The sequence below is a fragment of the Bos indicus x Bos taurus genome, chromosome 4 (assembly GCF_003369695.1).
Source record: "Bos indicus x Bos taurus breed Angus x Brahman F1 hybrid chromosome 4, Bos_hybrid_MaternalHap_v2.0, whole genome shotgun sequence".
Taxonomy (NCBI): domain Eukaryota; kingdom Metazoa; phylum Chordata; class Mammalia; order Artiodactyla; family Bovidae; genus Bos; species Bos indicus x Bos taurus.
The window spans coordinates 52,575,515-52,601,037 of record NC_040079.1 but is presented as its reverse complement, the minus strand read 5'-3'; the positions used below and the strand labels follow the sequence as shown (position 1 = coordinate 52,601,037).

Sequence of the window (25,523 nt, the reverse complement as noted above, 5' to 3'; positions counted from 1 at the left end):
CTAAACTTTCAAACTCTCAGTTGCAGAAAAAGAGAATAGATTTGTGATGCAGATAAATCATATGTCCAGAAAGAAAGAGAACAAAGTATGCAGTCAGTCTGAGTGCAGACCAGAAAGCGGCTGCTGCTGGAACAGACTGCATATTCATGGCTAGAGCTGGCATAGACCACAGGGTAGTGATTATCTTTGGCTTGTCTGTTCATGGTGGTGAACCTCAGTGTGTATGCAGTGGAATCAGAACAACCTAGGCTGGCTTAAAACATTAGTACCCTCGAGGATATATTTATGTAAGACTCAGTACTAATTTGTCATAGAAAATAGTGCACATGTTTCTATTCATAAGAACATGGAAGTCTTTTTCTAGTACTTGATTCATTTTAGCCAATGTGGAGTATTCTCTGATGGGCTGAGGAAGACCTTCATTGGTTTCTGGAAACTTATAGAACTCTTTGCAGCACATCAGTTTCTATGTAGACTGTGTGAAGACATAACCCTTTTTTTGTGATGACCTACTTGGGATGTGTACTTAAAGTCATTCTCTTTTCAGTAATTTTAGATATTTGTATGGTAAGTTTGAAATATCATATTAGCAGTTCCTAAGACAACTAAAAGGAGAAATAATCTGTTGGACTATTGGAGTTACTGATGATTAAATCAGATCATGGTTAAATATAAATCTTACTAGGAGTAACACAATGTAATCCACCAGTGAATAACAAATATCAGGTTGAGCTGATCTCATAAATGCAAGAACATTTTTGCATTAGAAGTTCCATCATGTAATATATCACCTAAAACATTGAAAAAATAAAAAACATTCATCTTAATAGATGCAAAAACTGAATTTGACAAAATCAAAACCCATTTAGGATAAAAGTTAAAAATTTTTTTAATTTATTCATTTATTTATTTGGATGTACCTTGTCTTAGTTGCTGCATGTGGGATCTTAGTTCCCTAACCAGGAACTGATGACCAATACTTTGGCCACCTGATGCGAAGAACTGACTCATCTGAAAAGACCCTGATGCTGGGAAAGATTGTAGGCGGGAGGAGAAGAGGATGACAGAGGATGCGATGGTTGGATGGCATCACTCATCAATAGACTTGAGTTTGAGTAAACTCTGCGAGTTGGCGATGGATGAGGAAGCCTGGTGTGCTGCAGCCCATGGGATCGCAAAGACTTGGGCACGAGTGAGCAACCAAACTGAACTGAACTGAACTGAACCAGGAATGGAACTCTGGACCCCTACCTTGGGAGCATGAAGTCTTAGCCACTGGCCATTAGGAAAGTCCCAGGATGAAAGTTTTTAGCAAACTAGGAATGGTGATATCTATATTAGATTCCTACGCTTGCTGTAATGAATTACCACAATCTTGATGGTGTAAACTACAGAAATTTATTTTCTCACAATCTAGAGGTTAGAAATACGAAGCTACTCTCACTGGGCTGAAAGCAAGGTGTCAGTAGGATGACTCTAATGGGACAATCCATTCTGGCTTCTGGTGGCTGTTGGCGTTCCTTGGCTTGTGGGCATATGATTCTAACATCTCCCTCTGTGCTCACATCGCCTTCTCTTCTGTGATCAAACATCCTATTGGCTTCCTCCTAGAAATATTCATGAGGCTGCATTTAGCGACCTCCTGGATAATCTCCCTATCTTAAGATGCTTAAGTTAATCAAATCTGCAAAATATTTATTTTTTAATTAATTAACACTGTATAAGGTGACATTCACTGGTTCCAACGATTAGGACTAGATATGTTTTAGCAGAGCAGTATTTAGCCTCCCATACTATGAGACTTTCTTGACCTAATAAAAACCTACATGTGTAAAATAGATAGCTAGTGATAAGTTGCTGTATAACACAGGGAGCTCAGCCTGGTGCTGTGTGACGACTAGAGTGGTGGGATGGAGGATTGGAAGGGAGGCCCAAGAGGGAGGGAATACAGGTAAACTTATGGCTGATTCACTTGTTGTACAGCAGAAACCAATACAACATTCCTCCAATTTAAAGAAAAAACCTACTAATAAGCATTATTCTGGTCTATAAACCTTAATATGCATTCTCTTTAAAATCAGGGTTATAGTGATGCAAACAAATAAAAAATGAAAAGGAGGAAAATCCAATTAATAAAAGTATAGGAAATAATGGAATAAAAAATTATTATTTGACGAATAGTATAGTAATAATTGTTTCAGGAAAGAATCAACAGTGGATACTAACATCAGTTAGTGAAAGTATGATGAGAATCAGAATATTTACCTGATCTCAAAGTATCCCCTTTCAAAATGTTTATGATGAAAGGGAAAATAGTAACTTTATTATTTTTTTTAATTTTTATTTTATTTTTTAACTTTACAATATTGTACTGGTTTTGCCATATATCGAAATGAATCCGCCACAGGTATACATGTGTTCCCCATCCTGAACCCTCCTCCCTCCTCCCTCCCCATACCATACCTCTGGGTCGTCCCAGTCACCAGCCCCAAGCATCCAGTATCGTGCATCGAACCTGGACTGGCGACTCGTTTCATATATGATATTATACATGTTTCAATGCCATTCTCCCAAATCATCCCACCCTCTCCCTCTCCCACAGAGTCCAAAAGACTGTTCTATACATCAGTGTCTCTTTTGCTGTCTCGTATACAGGGTTATTGTTACCATCTTTCTAAATTCCATATATGTGCGTTAGTATACTGTATTGGTGTTTTTCTTTCTGGCTTACTTCATTCTGTATAATAGGCTCCAGTTTCATCCACCTCATTAGAACTGATTCAAATGTATTCTTTTTAATGGCTGAGGAATACTCCATTGTGTATATGTACCACAGCTTTCTTATCCATTCATCTGCTGATGGACATCTAGGTTGCTTCCATGTCCTGGCTATTATAAACACTGCTGCGATGAACATTGGGGTACACGTGTCTCTTTCAACACTTTCTAACACCATACACAAAAATAAACTCAAAATGGATTAAAGATCTAAACGTAAGACCAGAAACTATAAAACTCCTAGAGGAGAACATAGGCAAAACACTCTCTGACATACATCACAGCAGGATCCTCTATGATCCACCTCCCAGAATATTGGAAATAAAAGCAAAAATAAACAAATGGGACCTAATTAAACTTAAAAGCTTCTGCACAACAAAGGAAATTATAAGCAAGGTGAAAAGACAGCCTTCAGAATGGGAGAAAATAATAGCAAATGAAGCAACTGACAAACAACTAATCTCAAAAATATACAAGCAACTCCTACAGCTCAATTCCAGAAAAATAAATGACCCAATCAAAAAATGGGCCAAAGAACTAAATAGACATTTCTCCAAAGAAGACATACAGATGGCTAACAAACACATGAAAAGATGCTCAACATCACTCATTATCAGAGAAATGCAAATCAAAACCACTATGAGGAAAATAGTCACTTTATAGTGGAGAAACCTGGCACATGAATGTATATGTGCTGTTGCTCAGTTGTGTCCAGCTCTTTGCAACCCCATGGACTGTAGCCCACCAGGCTTCTCTGCCCATGGGATTTTTCAGGCAAGAATATTGGAGTGGGTTGCCATTTCATACTCCAGGGTATCTTCTTGACCCAGGGATCGAACTCAAGTCTTCCACATTGGCAGGCAGATTCTTTACTACTGAGCCACCTGGGAATTCCTGGTGATGGGACAAATCTACATTATGTGTCTCCTGATGTATTATACTGAGGACACAACAATGCTAATGTGTGTTGCCAAAAGTGTATAGCAGGGGACTTCCCTGGTGGTCCAGTGGTTAAGAATCCACCTGTCAATGCAGGAGACATGGGTTCGATTCCAGGTCAGGGAAGATTCCACATGCCCTGCAGAAAGCAAGCCTGTGTACCACAACTACTGAGGCTGCATGATAAACCCTGGTGGCTACAACTACTAAGCTCCCCTGCTACAACCACTGAAGCCCTTGTGCCTAACGCATATGCTCCACAAGAGAAGCCACCCGGATGAGAAGCCCGAGCACCGCGATTAGAGAGTAGCCTCCTCTCACCGCAACTAGAGAAAAGCTGCTCACAGCAACAAAGACCCACCACAACCATAAATAGATAAATAAAAATTTTAAAAAAGAATGCACAGCGTGAATTTGATCATGAGACAACAGCAGACAAACTCAAATCAGGGGACAAATTTAGCCACAAAGTAACTGGCTAATGCTTGTCAAAAGGTTATGAAAGAAACACACACACACATACACACACAAAGACTGAGGGATTTAGGAGACTTTACAACTATATATATATAACATGTGCTTTTTATTGCATCCAGGACCAGAAAAAGTATATTAAGGAACAACTGAAAATTTTTAAAATAAAATTTGTAGCAAGAAAATAGTATTATGTCAATGTTAATTTTCTAGTTTTGATGATTATATGATGGTTATTTAAAATGTTAATATTTTGAAGGCTACATAAAGAATCTGCAGGACTTCTTTATACTATTTCTTTAACAACTTTATTGAAAATATATTTCACATACTACAGAATTCAAATTTATGGTTTTTTAAATATTCACAAATTTTTGCAGCCATCATCACTATTTAATTTTAGAACATTTTTGTCACATTCCCCCCAAATTCCTTATGCTTTAGGAGTAATTCTCATTTATACACTGATTGTAAGTAAGTTGTATCCTGATTTTCAAAGTAATAAAATGCAATGGGGAAATGAATAACTAGGTGGATAGATAGATAGATTGCTGCTGCTGCTAAGTCACTTCAGTCATGTCTGACTCTGTGTGACCCCATAGACGGCAGCCCACCAGGCTCCCCCATCCCTGGGATTCTCCAGGCAAGAACACTGGAGTGGGTTGCCATTTCCTTCTCCAATGCATGAAAGTGAAAAGTAAAAGTGAAGTCGCTCAGTCGTGTCTGACTCTGTGCTACCCCATGGACTGCCATCTACAAGGCTCCTCCGTCCATGGGATTTTCCAGGCAAGAGTACTGGAGTCGGGTGAGATAGATAGATTAGGGCATCTCCAAAGTCTAGGAAATATAGCCCATATCCTGTAAAAGCTATTGGCTTTAACTCCCTTGCTCTTTGTAGAAGTCCCCTGGTTCTCCTTAGTACTTTCTGATAAAGAGGTTACACATTTTTCTTATGAAGATTCTTGCTAAAGATTCTGAATATGTTTTCAACCTCCTTTTTCTGTTTGGCTACAGTTCTTGCCTGTGTAAAAATATACTCTTTTCAAAGACTAAAGAGTACATGAGAGAGAAAGGGAGAATGTGATTGTGTATGAGTGTGTGTGGTATATTTCCTGTATGAAACTATTATTTCAAAAAAACTGGAGCTACAGCTATATACATAGAGGCCATTTGTATCCACAGCAAAACATTGCCCTTGGATTGAGGTTGCGGTTGTTGCTGAATTGTCTGCAAGGTCACTGCAGTTTTAAGAAGGACCATCTCCAAAGGCCAATACCTCCATATGCTTTTGCTTTTAAAGGTTAAATTGCCCTTGGGTAGGGCTTAGTTTGCTGTGTTTAAAAGTTCATCTAGTCAGGAAATTGTAAATATAAAGTTACATTTCCCTGTCACTTATCATTCTGCAGCTCATTAAGTTTCAACTAATTGCATCTTCAGAATTCAGAATCTTAGAGTTTCTCAGCTTTACCACCAGACTGAAATCTTAACACCCAGGTCGTTAGAGTTTTATTTACTTATCCTAGCCTATCAAAAGATCTTCGTTTAGAAATGGGCAATTCCTGGCTAATGGATGTGACTCAGGACTTTGAAAGGTAAATATTTCTAGTAATCTAACTCATTTTAGCAGTCATTCTAATTGCTTGTGGCATTTTCCTTAATAACATTTTCTGATGGCAAAATGTCTATGGTAATATTGCCAGGAAACTAGATTTGATAAATGTCTAGCATACCAATAAAATTTTAACACTTAAACGGGCCTGATTCTTCAGCAGCTAAATTGGATTCTGAGCTTTTGTTACACTATGATGACATCTCATGTGATCACTTTTCTTCCAAACCCTTTGAAAACCTTAAGGAGAATGCCAGTACCATTCTGTGAAAGACTTCTGTGAGGAGGGAATAATTCTTAGAGAAGCATAGCAGAGGAGAGGGAAGCTAATCCTGAGACACTTGCCTTATGTAATCGTACTATTGATAAGGAATGATCACTTGGCAGGCAAATATAAAGTGTGCATTTGAAAATCAGTTTTACTGCAGAGCTCCTCACAAATTACTTTCACCTATTTTAGTTATAATTCAAGTCAAGAGTAGCATTAACTTTTTTTATTTAATGAGGCATGCTTTTTCTAGGCCTCTTTGATTTTTAAGCATTTCAGTGAATAAAGGGGAAAAGAACACCCATACATTATTTTTTCTTTTATTACCCATAAATTATTAAACAGACTTTGATTTCATCCCAAATTGCCATGCTAGTGCCAAACACCTTTAATTGTTTGTCCTTTAAATTAATGTTGGGATGAAATATGCAAATAACAACCAGCATATATTTTTATTTACTCTTACTTATTTTTTTAAGACATTTGATAATTCTACTATGTGAATTGGCATATTTTAAGTTGATTTGCTTGGTGAGCATGTCATCATTTTGTTGTTGTTCATTCACTCAGTCGGGTCTGACTCTTTGCAACCCCATGGACTGTAGCATGCCAAGTTTCCCTGTCCTTCACCATCTCCCAGAGTTTGCTCACACTCATGTCCATTGAGTCAGTGATGCCATCCAACCACCTCATCCTCTGTCACCCCCTTCGCCTCCTGCCCTCAATCTTTCCCAGCATCAGGGTATTTTCCAACGAATCAGCTCTTTGTATCAGGTGGCCAGAATATTGGAGCTTTAGCATCAGTCCCTCCAATGAATATTCCTGGATGATTTCTTTTAGGATTGACTGGTTTGATCTCTCTGCAGTCCAAGGGAATCTCAAGAGTCTTCTCCAGCACCATAATTCAAAGGCATCAGTTCTTCAGTGCTCAGCCTTCTTTATGGTCCAGCTTCTTTATGGTCATATCTGTACTTGACTACTGGAAAACCCATCGCTTTGACTATATGGATCTTTGTCGGCAAAGTGATGTCTCTGCTTTTTAATACACTCATAATTTTGCCAAGGTTTTATTTTGTTGCATTCAAAGGTACCTCATGCTGAAAACATTAGAAGGTACATTTGTGATTTATGGCAACATTAAAGTGGAATTTAATCTTGAGCCATCTAAATACAGCAGAGTGAGGGTGGTAAGAGAAGAAAGATATTAAATGCTGATACCATTGGTTATGTAGATTCCAAGGACCTAAAAATCAGCAAGCTTAGAAATGCACATTTGAATCCAGATGCTGTGAAATTCAGTTGTTATGAAACACAAGCAATTACATCAGTTGACTTTACTTTGAAAAGATGAATATGGAAAGAGTGAGAGGAGTATTGCTTTCTGGATACAGTGAGGACTCCTTCTTGTGCAGTAGAAGTCACTGTGCTGCAGTAGCTTCTCAGTCTTTACTCCTTGTGTCTTGGTAAAACAGAAGATGCTTAGTGATGGTAACACATTCCAACCGATTGGACCACTGGACACCAGTTGTCTTCAAAGCAGTGTGTGCCCACCACCATTCCCTGGGTCATGGGAGGGAAAAGTGTACATTAATATTTTTTAAAGGAAATTTAAAACTAAGCATTATTTATGTTTAGTAGATGGATTGGCACTAGGGCACTTATTTATCTCTGTGATAGTCACATTAGATGTGATAGAGCCAGAGTGCAAAGCCAGGATTTGGATTTGGGTTTTGGTTTTTCTAATCATAGTCATCATCATTTAAGTCCATTTGCCACAAAATCTGACTCCAGGTGCAGTATTCTGACCGCTGTTTCCTCTCCTTCCCTGTAAATGTGAGTAACTTAATCCAGTGGCTGTTGGCCTTGGCCTTTTGGTCCAGTAGGGAAAGCAGCATTTGCATACTTCCCACCACCTGAGGAAGCTGCAATCGCAACCTCTAGGGCTTTTCCCACAGGCTTTTCACCACTGAATTTGCCTGCCCTGCATTGTAGAAGTGATCTAACCATGCCCTTGTCATGGGGCAGCCTATGCCATCTCCTTGCTTATTATGAGTGTGAGCAGCTTCTAATGTTGTCAGGTAAACAGTGCTTCAGCACAGCATTCCTGTGCGGAACGACATGACTGAATGAAAGCCAGAAGGACCTTCAACCAAGCTTTCAAAAAATCGCTCTGAGCAGGAGCCCTTGACTGCCTTTGTCTTGATTTTCCTCACCTTGTGCTCTGTTCACTCTGCATATTCACATCTGTTTCTTCAGCATCTCAGCAGTCCACATTGAGTGATAATGATAACGTCAGGGAACAGGGAGCTGGCACGGGGACTGATGGCAAGAGGTTTTCCTGCAGCTCCCGTCTATTTCTGCTGGAACTAAAAGTGCTTCCGCCTGCCAATGCCGGAGACACAGATTCAATCCCTGGGTCAGGAAGATCCCCTGGAAGAGGAAATGGCAACTCACTCCAGTGTTCTTGCCTGGAAAATTCCATGGACAGAGGAGCCTGGTGGGCTACAGTCCAAGGGGTCACGCAGAATTGGACATGACTGAGCATAACACAACCAATAACAATAGGTGAGAGGTGATGTCAGAGGTGAGTGGATCAGAAAGGGGTATGAGAACAGACCCTGAAACAAGCTGAGCAAAAGGCTCCCTGGAGTGGGCCCCCAGGACTCTTCAAATGAGACAAAAATATTCTGGACATTATTAAAGGTCATTGTAAGTGTGACGTTCTGGGTAGTTAAACATTTTTCTCAGATCCCTGGATTGGAGTAATGGCTTAGTGGATTATTTTCAAGTTGGCTTTACTTATTGTTCCATTCTAAAAGCAACTAAAGTATTTAGAGTGAAGTTGCAAGTTAATTTCATTTCAAGTTAAGTTACATGAAATTAAAAGATACTTGCTCCTTGGAAGGCAAGCTGTGACAACCTAGAAAGCATGTTAAAAAGCAGAGACGTCACTTTGCCAACAAAAGTCCATATAGTCAAAACTACTGGTTTTTCCAGTAGTCATCTACGGATGTGAGAATTGGACCATAAAGAAGGCTGAGCGCCAGAGAAATGATGCTTTTGAATTGTGGTGCTGGAGAAGACTGCTGAGAATCCCCTGGACTGCAAGGAGATCAAACCTGTCAATCCTAAAGGAAATCAACCCTGAATATTCATCTAAGGAACTGATGCTGAAGCTGAAACTCCAATACTTTGGCCACCTAATGCAAAGAGCCAACTCACTAGAAAAGACCCTGATGCTGGGCAAGATTGAGGGCAGGAGGAGAAGGGGGTGACAGAGGATGAGATTGTTGGATGGCATCACTGACTCAATGAACATGAGTTTGAGCAAACTTCGGGAGATAGTGAAGGACTGAGAAGCCTGATGGGCTGCAGTCCATGGGGTCACAAAGTCTGACACAACTTAGCAACTAAACAACATCAAAAGTTGAAGAAAGCAGAAATAACTTTCTTTGACAGAAAGACATTTTATTTGTGTTATCGCGGGACACTCACTCAAGCTCCCTGCCCCACTTTCATTCTTCACTCATCTTGGCAGAACCAACTGGTAGGAGAACGGCAGGAACACTCTAAGAGTGTTTTTTCCAAACTCGTTTTTTCTCTTTCTTTCTTTGTCTTCCTTAAACCTGGAAGCCAAATTTGTCTCATTTGAAGAACGACTTGGTTGCATAAATGACTGCTGTTTCATTCAATGGTTGCATTATTTTTCTGTCAAGTCTCCTCCAGGCGGGCTCTGGGGACTCTGGCTTCCAGAGTATTGCAGCACTATATCTCCGCGAAGTCACCAGGATCTCAGAGGCCCCAGAGTGAAAACAATGGGCGACTGGGGCCCAGGCGTTGTCCCTGGAAGGATGACAAGTCGGCCTCCAGTGGTGAACATTGCTAAACATTATACTCCATAGCTGAGATTGTTTTTCTTTTGCAGCTGAGCTTTTGAGAAACCTTTGGGAATTGCCCTGGGTTGAGTTGGATATTAGTGAAATTAATTCTCAGCTATTCAGGAGAAAGTTACTGTAGGTGGGTCATGCTAATTGCTCCAGGCAGAAAGAACTCCCCGGTATGTTGGGGTTTGTAATAGAAGAATGATAAGTAAAGCAGCCAGAAGAGGAAGTGTGGAGGGCTGCTTTGTAGGAGTTTCATTGATTTAGCATCTGTAAGGAAAGTTTATTTTTTAAAAAAATCTTTTTTTTTTATTAGTGAACAGGAGAACATTCAAAACTAAGACAGATAGCAGCCAACTGGGAATGCTGTGCAGTTTGGAATAGCTTAGGCTGCTGTTCAATCATTTCCCCAAACAGGAAACCACAAAATGTTAGAGATTAAGGTCACTGGATCATTGGGAAAAGAGCATAACTTTGTCTGCAAAGTATTATGGTGGATTGTAAATGGGCCAAAATATAAGCATAAATCTTTCGTCTAAAAATGTAACAACAAAAATCCAGCCTTCTCGCAAAAGCTCGGTTTGCTTTCCTGTTGTACCAAGAGACTGAAGCCTCCTCCTGTGGCATTTCTGTAATTTTCCTAATAAGTAGAGGAGTAACTGGGGAAATAAAGGAAATGCTTTGTATGGTTTGTCATCAATACATGTGTTTCGGTTTGGATTTTTAAAAACGGTTAAAGTTTAGATCAGAAAGTGGCCCTTGTGTGATTTATTTTCAATCTGAAGCTTTAATATGGGTGACAGTGAAAATATAACAAAATGCACATTTATATACATTTCTGCCCCAAACCCCTTCTTTCAAGTGTTCGGTTATACGCATGCTAAGTTGCTTCAGTCATGTCCGACTCTGTGCAACCCCATGGACTGTAGCCCTCCAGGCTCCTCTGTCCAAGGGATTCTCCAGGCAAGAGTCCTGGAGTGGGTTGCCATTGCCTCCTCCAAGTTTGGTTGCATAGGAACCATTAAAAGCACAGGTATCTTTTTTCTCCTTTGAGTGTCATGTGCTCCTCCCACCAACTTAACTTAAAGTCAAAATCTGAGTTTAGAGGCTGTGAGTTCTTCTTAGATGAGTCAGCAAGTAAACCGGTCTGTAGATATCTATAGTTGACACAGTTGGTTGTTTTATGTCTGCCTGGAAAATATTTATCCTTCATAAGCATTTACTAAGTAAAATAAGGATTAATCATCATCTGATTGTGTTCACTGGATTTTTTCTAGAGGGAGGTTTTCTTGCTGAGAGAAGTTAAATTACGAAGAAACTACTGACTTATGTACGTGCAGAACCTGAAAAGTTTATGCTTTGGAATATTAAAATGAGTAGATTTGAGAAAGATTAAAGTGAAACTGACTTTTTTAACTCCTCTTTTTAAGGAAAACTTAGAGAATGAAAGAGTAACCTGCTTTTCTTCCTCTGATTATTCACTCTTTTGAAAAGTTTTTTAAAATCTAGGGTTATTAGGAGGACAGGAGGCACATCTTTTCATGTCTATTCTCTTGGTGCCCAATCCTTTGGCTCTCCGTGAAAGTCAAAGTCAAGCGCTCAGTCGTGTCTGATTCTTTGCGATCCTTTGGACTACACAGTCCATGGAATTCCAGGCGAGAATACTGGAGTGGGTAGCCGTTCCCTTCTCCAGGGGATCTTCTCAACCCAGGGATCGAAACCAGGTCTCTCACACTGCAGGCAGATTCTTTCCCAGTTGAGCCACCAGACTAAATAGAAATTTCATGGGAGCAGATTAAGCAAATACTTGCCATGTATAAGTGAGCACACACTCCTTTCTCTAACTCAGACCAAAGCCCACTTCCCTTCCATTTCAGATGGAAGTGAAACTTAGCTGCCTATGGATCCAGGAAGGAAATAAAATAAATGAGTAGTGTTGGACTGTGACATACTGATCTTTCTTTTCTATCTATGACAGAGACATGGATACAGAGGAATATTTTTTTCTCTTCTAAGAACAACAGTAGCATAAGCATTGAATAAATGACAGCTGCTCTTGCACCTCTGTTGGGGGTGGAGGGAGACACTCAGGAAGGGGGAGGACTGTGTCTTAGGGGGACAACTACTGCCCAACCTTTGCCCCTAGTAGCCAGGTGGAAATATGGGCCAGTGTGGTCCGGTCTCCCAGTATTTAAATGCCAGCATTTAATTGCAAAAACAACAACAACACCCTGTGGACTGGATGGATATGTCTGCAAGCTAAATACAGGCCCCTGGCAGCCAATTTAAAACTTCTGCACTCCACTATGGAAGTTTATTTTTCAGAGTATTCTTGATATAAATTAACAAAAACATGAATGAAACCTTGCTTTTCAGGTTACAGGATATTTTTACATCTTGTATCCCATTTGGTCCTCCCAAGAACTAGGATATTCCATTTCACAGAATACAAAAACTAAGGCTCAGAATGGATAGATGACATCTCCAGGGTCACTCAGTAGCCCAGGCTTTGGGAAGCTGAGCCAGGTCTGGAGCTCAAGGCTCCTTTCTGCAGGTGTCATAATAACTTTTATAAGCCCCTAATGTTTGTTTCATCAAATTGATGATTTCGTGCAGTTATGTTAGAACTCCCACATCCTAGGAGTTATTCTAACTCTTACTTACATCCTAAATCACAATTTTAATTCACAGGCAACATCTCACTTGGAAATAATGAAGTTATTTGAATAGCTATGTTGAATTATTCTAATGTGATGATGATAATAATAGCCAGTATTAACTGAACACTTACTATCTGCCTAGGATATGGACAGCTTTACATGCATTGTGTTATGTAATTCTCCCAATGACCTTCCCTCATAGATGTTTCTCTTCTATCCATTTTACAAATGAGGAAACTGAGCTCTAGACAGGCTAAGTAACTTAATATCAAGATAATCTTGCAAGTAAGTGACAGAGCTCAGTTCATACCCAGCCACAGGGCCTGTGCTCTTATTCTAAACATGTATCCTTCATTCCAAAGAGTCACGCTTACATGTAAGTGTGCTCCTTGCATGTGTAATTACAAATAAAGAACAGACTACGTGTTCTGTGTCCTCTGAGCAGGGGTGGTGGTAGTGACTAGGGCAGGGTGGAAGAGGGCTTAGGAGCACACAGTTTGCATTCAGGCAGATCTGAACTTGATCCATGTCACCAGTTGGCTCACTTCCCTACACCTCTGTCCCTTTGTTCCTAAAATGGATAAATAAGACCTGCCTTTGAGGGATATTGTGAAATCACGGATGTAAAATGCTTAACACAGTTCCTGCAGCATGGTAAGAAGAATGAGAGCATTCTATTAATATTATTCCAAAATGTCCCATTAAAAGCTATAATCTTAACCATACTTTTCTAGCTTTTCAAGTATGGGGAAATTCCTTGGGATCTTGAATCCCATGCTATAAAATTAAAGATTCCTTTCAAAGGGTAATTTATAGACTTATGGCTCTGACTATCAAGAAAAGACTGCTGAGACACCATGCCCAATGTGTGTAAAATTAGTCTTGAAAGGCATGTTATTTCATGCATTTGAGTTCGTAGAGTTCAGATTTACCCTGCCTGGGTTCCCTCCTACTGTCGGCCTTTGTCAGAAAGAGTGAAATTGGCAACCAAGTATTAGACACAGAAAGACCATCTGAATAATCTGAAGGTTTGTTTTAGAAGAAGTGTTTTTTTGAGTCAGTCTTCCCAGTCATTATCACATTATCAACCTAGTTGGAAAGGAGGAGGACTCTATTTACCTGACTCCCCCAATTTGTGTCCTGTGCTGTGCTTAGAGCCCTGTTCACATTTTCTCATTAATTCTCACTGCAGTAAGATGTAGGTCTGACATCTGTATGTCCAGAAAAGGGAACCGCAACTCATGGAGGGTGAGCCATGCGCCAGTCACTTCATGCTGTGGCATGTGAGGCACAGGTCCAGTGATATGTGAGTTTGGATTTCATGCTTTTAGCAACAGCAGCAGCTCTGGTTACTTGAAGCACGAAAGGAACTGATCGGTAGACAGGATATGTCACCGAATTCATGGACAAACCGAAGAACTGGCATGAGAAAAGATAGGGGCCGGGAAAAATTCTGGGACTCAAGGTAGCAAAATTAATGGACAGACTCATCAGGGACCCTTGTGTCACTACTCACAATCCAAAGTCTAGGGAAAGAGCATTTGAGGGTCCTGGCTTAGGTCACATGCTCATCCCTTGCGTGGAGGAGGGAGGACACTGATGGACAGCCTTCACGAGTCTCCCTTGAGGGAATGGCAGTACAGTTACCAGGAGACAGGCGAGTGGACCTAAGCAAGCCAAGATGGCCGACAGTCACTATACAGCGCTGCAGAATCCGTTAAAGAGTGCAGTCAACTACACCCTGGAAGTGTTGATACGTCTTACGGGGTATGGGCACTATGCAAGAGCTGTGGGTGCACCAGCGGCTAGGAGGGCTCCATTCTCCACAAGCTGAGGCTCTTCCGTAGCTGCTTAATCACGGCCACTCCCTGCAACAGAAGTAAAGGGTCAGTCGGCAGCTGAGTAATGTCGTTGCACACATCCTGGTTCATAGAGCCAAAGTTACAGAGAGATGTTGGACAAACAGACTTGAGATTGTTTCTAAACTGGACTCGTGAACTGTGTCTCCTTCCCCAGTGACTGTTTCCTACACCTTGAGTAGCACTAGACACGGAGCTGTGGGGAGTCAGTAGATGCTTGTCGGTTTGTGGGAATTTAGTTCCTGTCTTACAGTGTTCTAGAAAGAAATTTGGGAGACTGGGATCTAGCATGCTTTCTGGCACCTCACTGTGTCCCAGTAAAGTGGGACCTCCAATTTATGGTAAAGTAGAGGTGGGCCTTATAATACTTCTCATCTCCACCCTGTGAAGCTAGATGAAAATAAAGCCATTATACATGTGGAAACACTTTGAAAAGTAAAGAACATAATGAAAATGATTGTATCACCTATTCCTAGTAAAAAACAGAGATGATTGTAATCCAAATCATCTAGTGCCATCTCTTGTACATGCTTGAATTCTGGAAAGAGTTTTTAAGATCATCTCTTGATTGGTGGCTCAGATGATAAAGAATCTGCCTGCAATGCAGGAGACCCAGGTTCAATTCCTGGGGTGGGAAGATCCCCTGGAGAAGGGAATGGCAAGCCACTCGAGTATTCTAGCCTGGAGAATCCCATGGACAGTGGAGCCTGGTGGGCTACAATCCGTGCGGTCACAAAGAGTCGGACACGACTGAGCAAAGAACACTTTCACTTTCACTTCATGATTGAACTAAAGTTATGCTGTTTACCTAGTTGTCATGAAAAAAAATAAACTGATATCTGGTAACACTTGAGTCAGCAGAAGTTACTCCTCAATAAAACATATCTTTTGCCAAACAAGGTTCCCAAACTCTTAGTGTTATTGTTTTTTGTTTTTTAATTTTTTCATTATGGAAGCATCCTAACCACATATACCCTCCAAACCTAGAAAAGAGTCAAGTTAAATCACTCATACTTTGAGTACCTTAACTGCTGTTTTGTTTTCTTTTGTATTCTTTTCCCAAGTTCGAAGCATCTTTTTAAAATGTAGTAATTATAGAGCTTCTGTATAGAGTAATTATGGGCTTCCCTGGTGGCTCAGATAGTAAAGAATCTGCCTGCAATGTGGGAGACCTCGGTTCGATCCCTGGGTTGGAAAGAGCCCCTGGAGGAGGGCATGACAACCTACTCTAGTATTCTTGCCTGGAGAATCCCATGGACAAAGGAGCCTGGTGGGCTACAGTCCATGGGGTTGCAAAGAGTCGGACATGACTGAGCGACTAAGAACACACACACAATTATAGAGCAGCAACAGTGTTCTTGCCTGGAGAATCCCAGGGACGGCGGAGCCTGGTGGGCTGCTGTCTATGGGGTCGCACAGAGTCGGACACGACTGAAGCGACCTAGCAGCAGCAGCAGCAGCAACAGTGGTATCATAGATTTTCATTGGTTTTTAATAAGAAGTATTTTTTCATGTCTTTGCATCACCATCAATTTCAACAAACTAACCAGTAAGACATGTAGTAAAAGATAAGAAAATTCTCTAAAAGGAATGGTTCTGCTCCTTCACTGGGGCCTCACAGCTGACCAGAAAGGAAAGTAAGGACACTGGCTATTCAGGGGTGCTGCCTGCTATGTCCCTGGAAACCTACTCCACCAGCGCTTTCCCTGCCCCCTGTTTTGTTAAGAGTCACTCCTGACAAGGGAAGTGTAGCGAAAAGCTGCATTCATTTCTGTCTCCTCCTCTCAATCTTTAGACCCTGTTGCTTAAAATACCAGCAAGCCTCAGGGGAAGGTTTGCCCCAGACTGTCCCAGTTTTAGCCTGCAAACCCTGCATCCTGGGAAACTCCTCCATCCTGGGCAAACTAGGACAGCAGATCACCCACCAGGAAGAAGTGGGCGTGTGTGCACATCCTTCATCAGTGGCCAGCCCGCTGGGGCTTAAGCTTTGTCCTAGCACTTCTCTGACTCAGGATGTGGGTGGCCAACACGTGCCCTCTGACTTCAGGACCACCCACCCCGTGCTATACCCACCTGGCTTCTCAGCTCACTGTCACCGGATCTGGGGATATCTCGCCCACTCACCCAGCCCTGGAGGCACCCAACTGGGATATTCCTGTGGGGGCTGAAGAGAGTAAATATGACATTTAGATTAAAATGGCAGCTCTGAAATTCTTATATTTAAGGCAGCCTTAAATGTCAGCTCTGAAATCACTTCGCTTGATCGTTACTCGTCTGATTTCTTTTTGTTGTTGTTGTTATATTTGGCTTATGCGCCCTGTAGAAGTTAAAAATGTTTTCCTTGCTTTTTTGCAAAGGAAGAATTTCCATTTGCCCCACAAAGTAGGCTTCTGCACATCACATGCACAAAATTATGCAGTCCGGCCCTTTACTGCCTTACTCTGGAGAGTTTGTACTCTTGTTTAAGATGAGTCTGGAGAAACAAGAGAAATGGCTCAGGGATGGGCTTTATTTCCATTCAGTTCAACAAATGTATGCGTATCACTCTGTTTTTGCTGTAGCCTGTGGATTTTGCTATCATCCCTCAAAACTGAAGATTCAAATCTATTTCAGTAAATACCCTGATAAAGTAAGGTTGCAAGTGACACTCAGAAAGGTGCAGGCTTCACAGAGTGGTGACAAAGAGGAAAAAATGGCTAGGTACATTTGTATGTGTGCCAATCAGCATCTTTTCATTGATTTCTAGCAGAAGAATTACTTTATAAAGATTGTATTCATTAATCAGCTATAATCAGCCCTTCCTAGAATGGTGAAGTATTTAAGCTTTGTTTGCTGGTACAGATCATGTGTAATTGTTTCCATATTGTTGGTAAGACAGCTGTAGGAGTTTTGCATGGGCCAGAAGTACTCAAGGTCTTTGAGGCAATTTCTTTGTATAAACAATGCAAATTTTTATTGCTATAGTTGAATTTTTTAAAGAGGCTTTAAATCCATGAGGATTTTTTTGGAGGGGAGGGGTTCTTCATAGGAGAGTGGAGGTGGTGATGGTGACTGAATAACATGAAAGCCCTGTGTTCTTATAGGGGAGGCCCAGGGCCCTTTCATCTCAGGCTGAATCCTGGCCCACTGCTGCTTGAGGATTTGGAGTGTGTAAAAGTCCTGGGCTTTCTAATTATGTGTAAGCCTTTTAAGACGCCTGTACCAGGAGAGCACAGATGGAAACATATGCAGTGTAACATTTTATATCCAATTTGAGGATTCGACCAGAGGTCTTCACTGGAGTTAAACCAGAGCTTGCACATAGATGAAAGGTGGCATGGAGTTGAAGACAATCTCTTTGTTGGTGACCAGAGGTCTTCACTGGAGTTAAACCAGAGCTTGCACATAGATGAAAGGTGGCATGGAGTTGAAGACAATCTCTTTGTTGGTGGTGGAGTGACAATACGTCATGAGAATCAATGATTGCAAAAAAATAGCCTAAAAGGAATAGAAAACAAAAGGGGAAATTATTCACATCTCCACTGGTGAAATTAATCAACTCTGTTCCTTTTTTAAAAGTTTCATTCCATATTTGTATATAAATATATCAATCATATACATATATAATAATTGTGATATATGTTTGGCATTCAGCTTTCTTTTTTCATTTAACTTTTAAAATTATTTATGTATTTATTTTAGTATTTATTTTGCTGTGCTGGGTCTTTATTGCTGCTTGGGCTTTTCTCTAGTTGTAGAAAGTAGGGGCTATTTCTAGTTGCAGTGCTCAGATTTCTCTCTGTGATGGCTTCTCTTGTTTCGGAACAAGGGCTCTGGGGCCTGATAGCTTCTGTAGCTGTGGCGCATGGGCTCAGTAGTTGTGGCTCCTGGGCTCTAGAGCACAGGCTCAGTAGTTGTAGCCGATGGGCTCAGTTGCTCCACAGCATGCCGGATCTTCCTGGGTCAGGGATTGAACCCCTGTCTCCTGCACTGGCAGGTGGATTCTTTACCACTGAGCCACCAGGGAAGCCCAGCATTCAGATTTCATACTTAATATTATAAGTATTTTCCACACTGCTTCATGGTTTAGTCAGACAGTTGAAGTGGCTTTGCAATATCCCATAGAATATCTGTACCATGGTTATTTAACTACTCACTAATATGGAACTTTTAGACTGTGTTCAAATTTGTCTTTAAAATTCAATGAATATAGTTAATTTTTTTTATTTCTTTGGGTTTAGTTTCATAGAACTTATTCCACAAACTGGGATTAACTGGGACAAAGAGTCTCAACATTTTAAAGTCTTTGCATTAAATAGTGACCATTGCTTTGCTGAAGAGTAGTAGCTTCACAGCTTCAGCAGCACTGGGTATTATCTGAATTCTTGTTCAAGCAACTAAAACGTTGTTTGGGAAGAAAAGAGTTGCCTCAGAGTTTCTCCTACAGTACCCATCAACTTGGCTTAAAAATGTATTCTAGGCATTTTGAAGGACATTCCTCATTGTTGACAAATGGCTATCATGTTTAAGAATGGAGGCCTTTGGAAGGACATGGCAGACATTGCTGCCTCCAACAAATAAGAAACTTGAGGCACCTGTGTCTATCTGTCTGCCTCAGAAAATTATAGTTGCCACTGAAATGTAGGAGGGGAAAGTAATATGGATTAGCATCAGCTGATGGAATTCCCAGCTTGCCAGCTGCTGCAGGGCCTGAAAGTGAAGATAATGAAATGCAGGCTTCATGAAAGTCCTAGAAAATATGGTATTCCTTAGTTCCACTGGAATGTAACCACAGTCTTCTTCCTTCACATAGCCATAAGTAAAACCTACAGCGCCGGGTAATACAGCACAAATGCTTTTGCGTTTGTAGAGGTATACATAGAGGTGTACATGAAGATTCCTATGAAGAATCAAACTTTTGGAAGAATGCAATGGTTGAGACAAGGTTGAGTTTATTTCAGGTTGTTGGTATTTGTAACCAACTGGAAAAAAATGATCCTACTGAGTTCCTGGGCTGGCCTCTCTGAGCTGACGTCTCTGGCCTCTCTAACATCAGAGAAGCTTACATCCCCTTTGTGTCTCATCCCCTCTCTCAGTACCTAGACACACAACTGGCTTCCCCTGCTGAATCCTACATTTGCCCATGGCTCAATTTTGTTTCAGGTTCTAATCTACAATGGCCAGCTGGACGTCATTGTGGCAGCTTCCCTAACAGAGCGCTCCTTGATGGCCATGGACTGGAAAGGATCCCAGAAATACAAGAAGGCAGGAAAAAAAGTTTGGAAGATTCTTAAATCTGATCCTGAAGTGGCTGGTTATGTACGGCAAGTGGGTAATTTCTGTCAGGTATGAAAATGCTTCTGGGCATGCAGACTGTGGAAATAGGATGGTGGGATTGAAACTGAAGCCCGAGAGACTTCCCTGGTGATCCAGTGGTTAAGTACTCTATGCTTCCACTACAGGGGGCACAGGTTTGATCCTTGTTTGAGGAACTAAGGTCCTACACACAGCTTGGCGTGGCCAAAAAAACCAAGCAATAAAACAGAGGGTATATACGAGAGGAATTAGACTTACAGGAAAAAAATAAAAGAAGAAGCTAAAGCCCGAAAACCCATTAAGGCATGGTCAACCTTAAGCAAAGACATACAACAGCCAAAATACATGTCCCTCCTTTCCACAGAGAAGGATGATCTCAGTTCATATTAACATACAAATATTCCACGTTAAGACAAAAGTTGACAGACACAAGTGTAGCTATTGTTTAAGAGATAAGGTGACAATGAAAAATATAAAATCTGTGTGCTTAGCCGCTCAGTCATGTCTCACTCTTTGCGACCCCATGGACTGTAGCCCCCCAGTCTCCTTTATCATGGGGATTCTCCAGGCAAGAATACTGGAGTAGGTTGTCATGCCCTCCTCCAGGGGATCTTCCCAACCCAGGGATCGAACCCAGGTCTCCCACATTGCAAGAAGATTCTGGTGGGCTACAGTCCACTGGGTCACAAAGAGTTGGGCGCAACTGAGTAACTAACACACATACTTTCATAACTAGTTAACTCTAAAGTCAGATTCCAAAATATTGGACAAGTGGATGCTCTTCGGTTGCAGAAAATAATCTGGACTTAATTTTTCTTGTCTGTTTGTCCCTAAAAATTTTTAAGTTTTTTGAATTGAATTCAAAAACTTTTTAAAAAGAAAAAAGTAACAATTTCAACACCTGAAATTGCATTTTAACTGATGCCTTTGTACACAGGTAAAATTTTGTACATAATTTTATCAGTGAAATGTGAAATTGATTCTACTTTGGTACTTTAAAAAATCTTATTGAGTTTTAATATAGAAAAGTTAACAAGTCACAAAACAGGTAAATGAAATTTCACAGAGTGAACATATCCATGTGACAGTCAACTAGATAAAGAAATAAGATAGAACCAATGCCTGTTGCCCCACAGTCATTACCCCCTCCTCTCCAAGGTAACCACTGTCCTGACTTCTTATGGCCTAGATTATTTTTGCAAGTTTTTGAATTTTTATAAATGGACACATTCAGTTTGTACTCTTTCCTTTGTGGTATTTTTGCTCAGCTTTATGTTCATGCGATTTATTTATACTCTTTTTTATGGCAATTTGGTCCTTTTTCCTGATATGCCTACAAGTTTGAATGTCAGACATTAAACAGGTCAAGTTATGGAGAGAGTTTGAGTTTTTGGCTGATAATATTTACCTCCAAAGAGATTTTGCTTTGCTTCTGTCAGGCAATTAGAATACAGGCAAGGACCTTTATTAAGTCTGGAATTGAGTGTATTTTTGGAGATGGCAATGGCAACCCACTCCAGTACTCTTGCCTGGAAAATCCCATAGATAGAGGAGCCTGGTAGGCTGCAGTCCATGGGGTCACTGGGAGTCAGACACGACGGAACGACTTCACTTTCACTTTTCACTTTCAGTGAGAAGGAGATGGCAACCCACTCCAGTGTTCTTGGAGAAGGAGGTGGCAACCCACTCCAGTGTTCTTGCCTGAAGAATCCCAGGGAAGGGGGAGCCTGTTGGGCTGCCGTCTTGCGTTCGCACAGAGCTGGACATGACTGAAGCAACTTAGCAGCAGCAAAACTGTATTTTAGCTGGCCTATTTCCATGGCCCTAAATTGACATTTGTGGTATTAACCAGGGGCTCTACCCTTTGGCAGAACACGAACACCAGTATTTGCTTCCCAAAGCTCCTTTCAAGTTTCCAGTCTCTTAACTACCACGTTATGCTTGGTCTCGTCACCTCTGGGCCCCTGAATCGACCATTGCTTTGATGCAGACAGGGTCAGAGAATGTCACACTCAGCTTGTTGCACACACACGCACAAAGAAACCTTTCCCTTAATCTCTGGAACCTGTCAGTGTGTTGTATCATATGGAAAGAAGGAATTAGGGCTACATATGGAAATAAGGTTGCTAATCATCTGACATAGAGATGGGGAGATCAGCCCAATGTAATCACAGAGATCCAGATAAGTGAATGAGGGAAGAGGTGAGTCAGAGTTTTGAAGGTGCTGCACTGCTGTATTTGAAAGAAGGACCATGAACTAAGGAATGCAGGCAGCCTCTGGAAAACTAGAAAACACAAAGAAACAGATTCTCCCCTAGAGTCTCCAGAAGCAAGGGAACCCTGGCAGCATCTTAGTTAGCTTGCAGCTATCTGCAAGCAGGGAAGAGAACCCTTACCAGAAACCCAATCAACTAGCACCTTAATCTTGGACTTCCCAGACACCAAAACTGTGAGAAATTTCTGTGGTTTAAGCAATTCAGTCTACAGTATTCTCATAGGATTATTGAGGGGACTTAATAAGCTAAGCAACTTAAAGCAGCCCCTGACTCAGGAAATTTTGCTAGTATTATTATTACTGTGTATCACTTATAAGGATGTATATAACAAAAGGGAAATCATAAATAGTAAAAATCAAGATCAGAGAAAATGTTTGATTTTTCCCTTAGAGGAAATCAACCCTTAGAGGAAAGTTGGGATATTACTATTCAGATTATTAAAGGCAAACACGCATGCCGAGTGGCCAGGGCACAATGCTGGGCATGTCTTTGCCCCCATCTGCTGCACTGCTTTATGATGAGAATCCCACCAGGCACACCCAGCATGTCCTCCACATCTTCTGATGGCTGCCTCTGATGGCTGCCTGTTATCTTATGTCCCCCAGACCAGTATTATGAATGCCTCCGGTGCCTGGCATCACACATGTGTCCTGCTCAGCACCATGCATGGAATGCCCAGCTTGGGGGGTGAGACTGGGGCTGCAGGGCGGCGTGAGCCACAGAGGTGGGACGAGGGATGTCGACCTTCACTCAGAAACTTGTGGCAAATATCACACTGAGCCCGCTGACTCTGCTGGTGAATGCAAAACACATTGAGAGATGAAATGGCACTCCTCTGACTGCCGAAAACTGGGTAACAAAAGAAGCGAGGCCCACATATGTTTGTGATAGAAGTGTTTTGCCGCACGGCGAGGGAGCTGCATTTTATGTGGGTGATTTTACAACGTTGGCTGCGCTCCTCTCCCCTAATGCCTCCACGTAGGATTGGGGGTGGCTTGTGGAGATGGGCGGGGAAGAAGGGTGGAAAAGAGCTCCGATGTTCACAAAGGCACTCTGTGGATTAGGGATACCGTTCAAATGTCAGGCGTCTGATAATGAAAAAAACGGCCGTCAGCCGTGGACTCGGCTTTTTAGCATTTGACACACAAAACAGAAGCATGTGTCTGTGTCTGCCAAGAGAGAAACCTCGCTCTCTGCCAAACTCCACAGCTCTTAATTTAAAAATTGAAACCAAAGTAGACTTGTCTCTGAATGGTTCCTTAAAATGTCCATTTAGAGGAACGACGGTTCTCCCAGGGGAGCAGCAAGGTGCTGAGATGAGGGAGCATTTCTCCATCAAGGGATACCCAGGGACACCAGCCAGCTCCATCCACCCCTCAGAGATCAGATGAAGAATGAGTCTGCTGGTTGCCCTTTGCTGCTCTGGCTGCTTCTATCTGTACGTTCTAAGAATCAGACTCTCCCTTCTTATATCATCTGCGAAGTAACGGGCTTTTCTCAACCTGTTTGTTCATCTGTAAATTACAAGGTTTGAACCAAGTTATTTCTAAAGTGAAAGTTAGTCATTCAGTCGTGTCCAACTCTTTGCAACCCCATGGGCTGTAGCCCGCCAGGCTCCTCTGTCCAGGGGATTCTCCAGGCAAGAATACTGGAGCGGGTTTGCCATTTCCTTCTCCAGAGGATCTTCCCTCCCCAGGGATCAAACTTGGGTCTCTTGCATTACAGGCAGATTCTTCACCATCTGAGCCATAGGGAAGATATCTTTAAAGAAAGATCTGAAACAGATTTTTCTTTAATGTCCAGAGAGGCTCAGTTTGCAAGCATTATAGAATAGATAGTGGCCTTCGGTGAGAGAGAGAGAGAGAGAGAGAGAGAGTGTGTGTGTGTGTGTGTGACTCAATAACATTACAGTGTAGATCAAAGGTGTAATCCTCTCTCTGCTTGGCTGGTGACAATCCATGTCCATCGCTGTCAAGACCACCCTGCTGCACCTTTTGGGGTCTTTCTCTGCCTTTCTCCAGATATCACAGCTGCTGTTCATGATCTGTTTTGATGTCATCACTGCTTTTGAAATGCAGGATGTTTTTGTTCTTACATCATTGAATCATCAACTCCATACATGCCAAGATGCCACATTTATAAAATTTTCATCAGAATAATAACACTGATGAATTCTTTAAAAACAGCTTTCTAGAAAAAACCTCATGAAGCTACATTTTCTGGGGAAGAAAAGCATTTTTTATATCTTTATTTCACTGAAAATATTTTTATGGAGAATAATTATTTTTCATGTAGAGATTAAAAGGAAGACATGAGTCACCAGTCATTTTTCATTCTTGTGCAATCATAGTAAGCGTAGTTTCTTCTACCATGAATTTTGCATTATTTCCAACAAGTCTCTTTTTCCTGATTGGAACTTGAGATATCATAATTTTTGTTTTCATTATCAGTATCAGCTTAGGTTATTCAATAAATAATTTTCTCTATCCTGTAGGTAAAATTTTCCAGCTGGAGCAAATTTTAGATCTCATTTTCCAGGTGGAGAAACTAAAGCCTGGAGGTTAAATGACTGTCCCAAAGTCCCATACCCATTTCATGTCTGAAATTAGATTCGATTTCAGGTCCCCTGGCTTCCAGCTCAGTAGTTTTCTACTTCACAAGGGCACCCACCTCTGGAATGATGGACTGGCAGCAGTAAGCTAGTACACTTGAAACTGGAGTCTGCATACACATGTGCCATGATTAAAGCAGGCCTGAGAAAGAGTGTATTTTACTTCTAGTGTTAGTTCTTGAGTTACATACATGTGCCTTTCTATAGACAGAGTATCAGGGGTTTTTTAAAAAGGTAGGTGGTGCTTAGTAGGTGATGAGGCAAGGCTCATCCAGTGTTAGGAAGGGTTATAGATTTACCTGGGGAGTTCTCATGTTAGTAAAAGAATCGACGCTGAAATTGACTAAAATGAGCAGAGAAGAAGCATGGTGGGCAGAGACTCCGAATGGGAGCGTACAGAGCAGGACACAGGCAGAGCACACAGTCTGGTTTCTGTTTTGGTGCCCGGAGGGTGCAAGCTGGGAGAGAAACTGGAAAGGGACCATGGAGCCTCGATAGTGGGAAAAGGGGTGAGTGTTCCATTGTTTAGGCAGTAGGAGGGGTGGGAATTGAAGAATTTTTTTTTTCCAATTTTTTTTTTATTGGGATAAAATATACATTGAAAACTTGCCATCTTAACCATTTTTAAGTATACAGTTGAGTGGTACCAAGTGCATACATACGATTATGTACCATCCATCTTTACAGCTCTTTTCATCTTGTAAAGCTGAAACTCTGTAATTATCAACGCCAGCTCCCCATTCCCCCTTCCCCAACCCTTGGCAACCACCATTCTACCCCATCTCTATGAATTTGAGTGCTCTAAGTATCTCATATAAGTGGAAGCATACAGTGTTTGTTGCCATGGAAGATAATTAAGCACATTTTCAAAGC

The 25,523-nt window shown here is 41.4% G+C and overlaps 1 protein-coding gene across 2 annotated transcripts in view; it reads left to right on the top strand.

The window, feature by feature from the left end:
* CPVL (carboxypeptidase, vitellogenic like) overlaps positions 1-25,523 on the top strand; it is a 127,747-nt gene that overhangs the window by 83,817 nt on the left and 18,407 nt on the right. For both annotated transcript variants that reach the window (XM_027539417.1, XM_027539418.1), the window contains one exon: positions 19,611-19,793. In XM_027539417.1, coding sequence (XP_027395218.1) covers positions 19,611-19,793 — 183 coding nt within the window. The remainder of the gene's footprint in view (positions 1-19,610; positions 19,794-25,523) is intronic.